The 7,314-nt window shown below is 46.1% G+C and overlaps 1 protein-coding gene across 2 annotated transcripts in view; it reads right to left on the bottom strand.

The window, feature by feature from the left end:
* Positions 1-1,008: 1,008 nt before the first annotated feature.
* Positions 1,009-7,314, bottom strand: part of Zbtb24 (zinc finger and BTB domain containing 24) — a 15,187-nt gene continuing 8,881 nt past the window's right edge. For both annotated transcript variants that reach the window (XR_003837821.1, XM_021174450.2), the window contains exons 6-7: positions 3,966-4,047; positions 1,009-2,297 (exon numbers count right to left, since the gene is read on the bottom strand). Coding sequence is in view for 1 of the 2 variants with exons in the window: in XM_021174450.2 (XP_021030109.1) it covers positions 1,532-2,297; positions 3,966-4,047 (848 nt within the window). In the remaining variant the exon portion in view is untranslated. The remainder of the gene's footprint in view (positions 2,298-3,965; positions 4,048-7,314) is intronic.

Raw genomic sequence — 7,314 nt, 5'->3', positions numbered from 1 at the left:
CCAGGCATGGAGGCATACATGAAAGGAGACATTTAACTAAGCGTGGACATCACAGTGCAAGACTGTTAGTTAGAAATAATAAGTAAATGCAGTCTTGGATTGGGAGCAGCGGGCATGCTTAACATACGTACATACTGGCTGAGTGTTCTACACCAAAACCAAGCCAACAGCCTCACTACCATGTTTCTCAGAAATTATCTGGCTATCTACAGGGGGAAAGTTTTACAAAACACAATTTGGTGGGCAGGTAAGGGCACTGACTGCTCTTCCGAAGGTCCTGAGTTCAAATCCCAGCAACTACATGGTAGCTCACAACCACCCATGAGATCTGACGCCCTCTTCTGGTGTGTCTGAAGTCAGCTACAGTGAACTTATGTAAATAATAAATAAATCTTAAAAAAACACACACACAACTTGGTAACTACGGAACAAAAATGTTCTTGTTAACCTGAAGAACTGTCTATTTCTTTCACTTGCACAGGTGGAAATTCCTGTCATCTAAGGTAAGCTGGGCAATGGCTGTGAAGGAGACACCCAGGTCACACCACTGTCCACCTCTATCTCTTCCCTATCTCTTCTCAAGCCTGGTGCCAGCTTCCTGAGCAGTCGGTCAAAGGCTTCAGCTAATGCAGCGATCTTGAAAATGTAGCCCAAACATAACTTAATCTTTTGGTGATGATTTGGAAGTCACACAGTCATAGACACAGGTTGGGTGCTTTCGCTCTGAGGCTCAAAATTAAGTGGCACGGTATGGGGTTTAACCTAGACTACAATAAAAATCGATCAGTGTGCAGTTCTTCCTCTAGGAAGTTCTAAGATCAAACATATAAATCAGTATTTTGCACTCAAGTAGAATTCAGCAGTGTATATAGGACTTATATTATATGGAATAAACTTTTAAAGTTCCAGGTAATTAAGAGTCGTTTTTGATAAAGATCAAGTATCAGTATCTGACAAAATCTGGTTTATTTGGAATGAGTATCTAGATCCAGTTTCATACTTTGGAGATTTTTTAAAATAAAATTTAATAGCTGCTTCTTTAAAAAATGTATAAGTACATGTTTTGAAGTAAAATTGAACTCAAACAATTTAAAGGTACTTTGGCTTTTATGTCATGAGTACGGTTTCTGAGTATGAATCTACCTTCAGTACAACTTGGTCAGCTGTACCACACAAAGATAAAATTCAAGAGGTGGACTCTGAGGGGCAAAAGTTACTGGAGGGGAAACCTGATGGTCCTGACTTGTTGTGGAATGGCAGTCTTACTGCCTAAGAGAAGTACCAGGATGGAACCCTCTCTACCCGATGATTCAACCTATGCATGAGTGTTTGTTCTAAACAAGACCATACTCTATGGCTGTGGACATTCAACACTTACAGAAACATACAAAACCAATGACCCCAAAGAAAAGCTACCAATCTTGAAGAGACATAGTAGATCAAAGTGGAACCCCCCTCACTTAAGGATGAGTTGGTATTACAGATAAGACAGTTTCTGCCCTAATGGAGCCCACGATAAAGAATGGCTGGCTCACATCTTTAAGGATCTGTAAGATGATGGCCCAAAAGGCCACCCTGCCACTGTTGCTCCAGGGGAAGGGTCTAGTGGAACGGCCAGAGGCGCTTGGGTTAGCTCTGCTCCTGGCCTAGTGGAGGGGGCAGGGGTGGCTCGGGCTCCTGTGTCAGCTGCAGCTACTGAGCTGGATGTTTGCTCCTGGTGGGTGTGGAGATGCTCCAGCGTTTCCTTGGAAAGTGTGATGACATGCAGTGGCTCAGTCTGGGAGGACTCCATCTGGCCTCCAATCACACTGAGGCTCTGAATGTGCTCTGCCTGCTCCTGCTGAGCTGAAAGGATCAGGCCCTGCAGATGCTCCGGCTGCTGTGTGAGCAGGGTGATGTTGGCAGCCGGGTCTGTGGCCATGCTCTGGGGGCTCTCAGCAGCCACGATGCTGACCCCCTGGCTGGGACCTGGCATGAAGTTAATGTTATGCACAGAATCGGTGACAAGAAGCTGAATCTCCTGCTCTCCCGACGTGGAGAGCTGGTATGGTTGCAGCTGAACAATGTTCCTGCCCTCGTCCACATTACTGCCAGAAACACTGCTGGAGTCTGCCGTGTGCTTCTCTTTGCTGTGGATTTTCAAGTGTGCCTTCAAATTGTCTAGGCGAGCAAACTGTAAGCCACACTCGGGGCAGGAGAAGGGCTTCTTGCCCGTATGGAGGATGCAGTGTCTCCTCTTGGCACTGGAGTCAGAGAAGCACTTGCCACAGATGCTGCAGGAATACGGCTTTTCTCCTCTGTAAGAAACCATACAGAAACACTTGCTTTCTATTTCCTGGTCCACTCAGGCGGAAGCAGTCAAGAGGAATGGAATGTCACACCCTGCACCTGACCCTTGAGTGCTTACTGTCGCTTAATGCCAGTGACTCAATCCATGTCAAAACCTTTAGAATAAACTCTAACTCTGCTTTACATCAAACAACCAACCCCAAAACCAAAACGAAAAGAACACAGGAATACTGACCAGAGTGATTCCCAAGTCACAGGTTCTCCTACCAACTTAAGACTCGGAGCGAGCCACTTCTATGTGCTTCAGTTTCAAGTCTCAAAAAGAAAAAAGAGATGGCTCAGCGGTTAAGAGCACTGACTGCTCTTCCAGAGGTCCTGAGTTCAATTCCCAGCAACCATATGGTGGCTCACAACCATCTGTAATGGGACCAAATGCCCTCTTCTGGTGTGTCTGAAGACAGCTACAGTGGACTCATGTAAATACATAAATGGATAAATAAATAAATAAATAAAAGGGATTACAAAAGGTCTATAAAGGGGCTAAGATAGGGTGGCAGATGGGACTGGGCTATATGGGCTAAACTTTGTAATTTTATTGTTTCATGTTTCAAATAACAATGTAAACATTTCATACTGCAAGGACAGTTCTATTTTGGTTTAGTTCTTACAGATTTTTTTTAGATTTTATGTATTATGACTAATATCAATATTAAAAAATTTGAGCAGCTCCTAATTATTTTTGAAGCTTTTAGGTATATATCTAAATCCAGCCTGGGAGTCATTTTTCTGAAGTATTTATTTGTTCAGAATATACTTTCTCTTTGGATGGAATTTTCCTCTGTAGTCCAGTTTGGCTTCAAACTCGATCCTCCTGCCTCTGCCTAGCAGGTGCAGGGCTTGTAGCCATACATGATCATAATCAACTCCAGATAACATTAACTTTTTTTCTTCTTTTGACACATGGTCTAACTCTGTAGTATAGGTTAGCCTTGAACTTGTGCACCACCCTCCTGCTTCTACTTCTCGAGTGCTGAGCACTTACTGTCTTTGTGTGCATGTGGAGGCCAGAGGTTATACTGATTCTTCTCTATCACCCTCCACCTTGCTTTTGGAGACAGGCTTCTCACTGAACCTGGAGCTCACATCTGCTTAGACTGTCGGTCAGACAATTCCTGGGACCCACCTGCCTGCACTCTCTTACATGCACAGAGCTACCTCTGGCTTTTACACGGGGGCTGGAGATCTGAACAGACCCTCAAACAGTTTAGTCACTGAGCCCCCTCCCCAGGCCCTAATGTTTAGTTTTGATTGAGGATGTAAGCTTTAGACTAGCCTCCCTCAATACATATTAAATAATGAAACCAACAATACAATTTTTATTGGTCAGAATCCTGCTGATTTTGCCTAAATGAGAAATTTAATTAATGAAAAAATAAAATAAACCACACATAAAATTCTACCATGGGCTTATATATAGTCATAGGTCACCCCAGAGAATGCCAGGGTTCAAGGGGGTCACCAAGTGACAGAAGTACCTAAGACACTTTACTGAAGCAGCCAGGGGGTGGCTTACACCTATAATCCCAGCGCTCAGGGCGGAGAAGCACGAGTCTATGTTTGAGGCCAGCATGCACAGAGAGCTGAGCCCTGCTTTACTCAAACCCAAAGCAGCTTACCGGTGGATCCTGATGTGGGTCTGAAGGGAGCTCTTTGCTGTGAAAGATTTCCCACAGATTTCACAAGTAAACGGCTTCTCGCCTTAAAACAAGGAAAAAGAGGAAAGTGTTTATGACTACACACCCAATGTTAAAAATAATCCAAACACTTTACTCTGACAATGGGAAAGGAAGGAGACAAGCTCTGTCAGAGTGTGGGAAGCACTTCTAGGCAGTTCCTCTGCTCCTGGGCTCCATGGAGCGCCAAGAGGATGGACGCGGAGGTGTGGCTCCTTCCATGAGAGCTGAGGGAGAAGCAGCTTATGTGGGAAACAGAAGCACTCAGGTTTACTTCTGCATTTTCTCCCTTGTGTTAATATTTATTTAGCTTACATACATGAGTCCTCTATCTGCATGGACACTGCACACCAGAAGAGGGCATCAGATCATATTATAGATGGTTGTGAGCCACCATGTGGTTGTTGGAATTGAACTCAGGACCTCTAGAAAAGCACACAGTGCTCTTAACCTTTGAGCCATTTCTCCAGCCCACTCCTACATTTTCTAACCCTGACTAACGCTGACTCTTGCCCTACTGTGGAACTTCTGGGCTAGGTGACCCACTAGATCTTTGAAGGAACTCCTGTGCACTAGGGCTTAGTATTCACACTTATAGCAGCTACCTGCCAAATATGTGCAGAATCTGACTATTCCCTCTTGGATTACAGCAGCCTACGAAAGGGCCTATTGCTTCCTGGCTACACACTGTCACCAAGGCAAACAGTGAGGTAGCCTCTCTACTTCAGCAGACCATTTCACAGTGGCAGCAGATGCTCTAATAGCCCCATCTGAAGACAGCAGCCAAAGCTCTAGATTACTCCACACACACACACACATGCACAGGCACTTCCCCCCCCCCCCCCCACACACACACTCACAGAGTCTGCTATTGCAGAAACCCTGCCAAGTGAATGACTTTCCCAGTGATGGTGTAGGGCTCACAGAGAATGTGCAAATGCTCAGAGTGTGGGACCCTGAAAGGTAGCCTGGCTCCTGGTTGAGCTAATGTGAGCAAGAGAAGTTTGGAGAATGCCAGCAGCAAGACAGCCTCACTGGAGGACAGCAGGGCAGAGCCGACTTGAGATGCTCTTTCAGACTATACTGTGCCCAAGCTCCACCAGGCAGGGCATGGATGCCCCAGCGAGCTATTTCAATCAGCAAGTTCACATTAGTAAGTGTTATCACTCCCGGGTGGCTTTCTAATCAAAGGAGGGGTCTACTCAGGCCTTGGTCAGTGTCCACCTCTCACCTGGACATGTTCTATCTGCATTTCAAATACACAGAAAGGGCAATATTTTTCTACACTCATCCTGAGTCACCACCACTTGCTGCTTCCCTGACACAAGGCTCTGCTCTGGGGAACCAGGCCCATCTTCCTTTCTGCACTGAGTGGCTCCATCCTACTGCACTGAGATTCTTAATGGATACACACCCCAGAGCACAGGGAAACTGGAACAAGCAAGGTGAGTTCATGTCAGCACTGGGGCATGGAAACTCTGGAAGCTTCATACCTAACCACAGCGTGAGGTTGTGAATGAAAAGGAGACTTCCTGAACTTTGTCATGTGACTAAGCAAGACAGCCACATTAGCATGGGAGCCACCTGTAAAATCATCTAAGGGACAGAGATGTTGGGGGAGGGGGTGGAACTGCTCTCTGTACATCGGAAGTCACAAGGATGGCTGCTGCACAGGGAGACACAGCTAATTCCCTTGAGTACCACACTAAACAATGTTCCAATCTCTGCTCTGGTTTCTGGGAACACTGCTATCAGGAAAGAGGCGGTAAGAACAATAGAAAAGCAGAGTCCGTAAAAGTAGTGCACACTTATCCTAGCACTCATGATGCTAAGGCGGGAGGACCCTGAGCTCTTACAGGAAGAGCCTTTCAAAAGAACAAATCACAAACAAACAAGCAGGCTCCCCCCTACCCCCCCAATTCCCCATCAGTCCTATCAGTTTGCCTGGCTTCACTACATCCCCACAAGCCTGATTGCTCCAGGTCAGGGAAAACATCCAATTATTAGACCATGAGCCAGTTTCCTCTCACCCAGCCCCAGCAGCACCGGCTGCCTGCTCAGCATGCTGCCCCACCCTCTCTTAGGACACCCTCCTGGGGACAGAGACAGTCAGTGCTCAGTGCTCAGCATCTTACCTGGACAATGTGCACTCGAAGATCTAAGACAACAAATGACAGTCTAAGTTTTCAAACCAAGTGTGGCTATGCTGGAAAAATCTCAGCTTTACATCCTGGTTCAGGGTAGGAAACAGGCTGCTGATATCTCTCAACATCACTGAACTGAGTGCTAGAGTCAGGCAGATCATACAAAGAACCTGTCCTTGAAGAACCCCGGTATTTTGATGGGTTTGGTTTATCCCCACCCCAGGACCAATGTTTAATTTTGTTTTTGCATTTTACTGAACAAACTAACTCCCCACAATACTGTACTTTCTTCTGAGATAGGTTCATTATATTGTTATAAAGGAGAGACTGTCTCCTTTCTACCCCCAATACAAGGTCTACTTGCTCATAAAACCACAAGTCTTGTTAAGCAGCCCACACCTGTTATCTTAGTATTCAGGAGGCTGAGGCAGGAGGTCTCCCATTGCATTTTATGCTAGAAGCAGCTCGTTTCCTGACTGCTCATCAATTGGGCCGCTTTAGCCCTGGACTGTCCATCCAGGTTTTCGGGGATCCGAGTTAATGGAAGCCTTCCATACTACTGAAGCCTTGTGTAAGCATGCCAGTCACAGCTGGGCCTACAGCTCTCTCTGATCTTCAGGCTCACATATCCAATCACCTACTCCACACATACACATGGCCTATCTCAGAGCCCGAATGCCCAAAAGCTGTCTACTGGTTTGTTCCTCCCACATGCTTTCTCCTTTCCCCCGTTTCACTTGTACCCCACCCCACATCTAATCATGAGCAAAGCATGCTAACTCTTCTTAGAATCTTTCCAAAACAGGCTCATTGGCTGTGGTGTCCACTGTCATGCACCTGACCAAGCCCCAGGACTGTAGGACCCTAAGGGTCCCTCTGCTTGTCACAGAAGTGATACTTTAAGATTCAGCCATACCATATCACTCTTCTTGGTAAGGCCATCTCAGTCTTTACTGTGGCCTCCAATTAAGCTAAAACGCTCAAGGGAATCATGGGATTGGGGTCTGGGTGGGGACTTCTGAGGCTCTGTCCCAGCCAATTCAGTCACAAACTCAGGGGTGAATTCAGGACCGGTTTTGTTGTTGTTGTTTGTCTCTTTTTTTGAGACAGGGTTTCTCTGTGTAGCCCTGGCTGTCCTGGAACTCACT

Source organism: Mus caroli, chromosome 10 (genome assembly GCF_900094665.2).
Source record: "Mus caroli chromosome 10, CAROLI_EIJ_v1.1, whole genome shotgun sequence".
Classification (NCBI taxonomy): Eukaryota; Metazoa; Chordata; class Mammalia; order Rodentia; family Muridae; genus Mus; species Mus caroli.
This window is presented reverse-complemented; position numbering and strand designations above follow the sequence as displayed.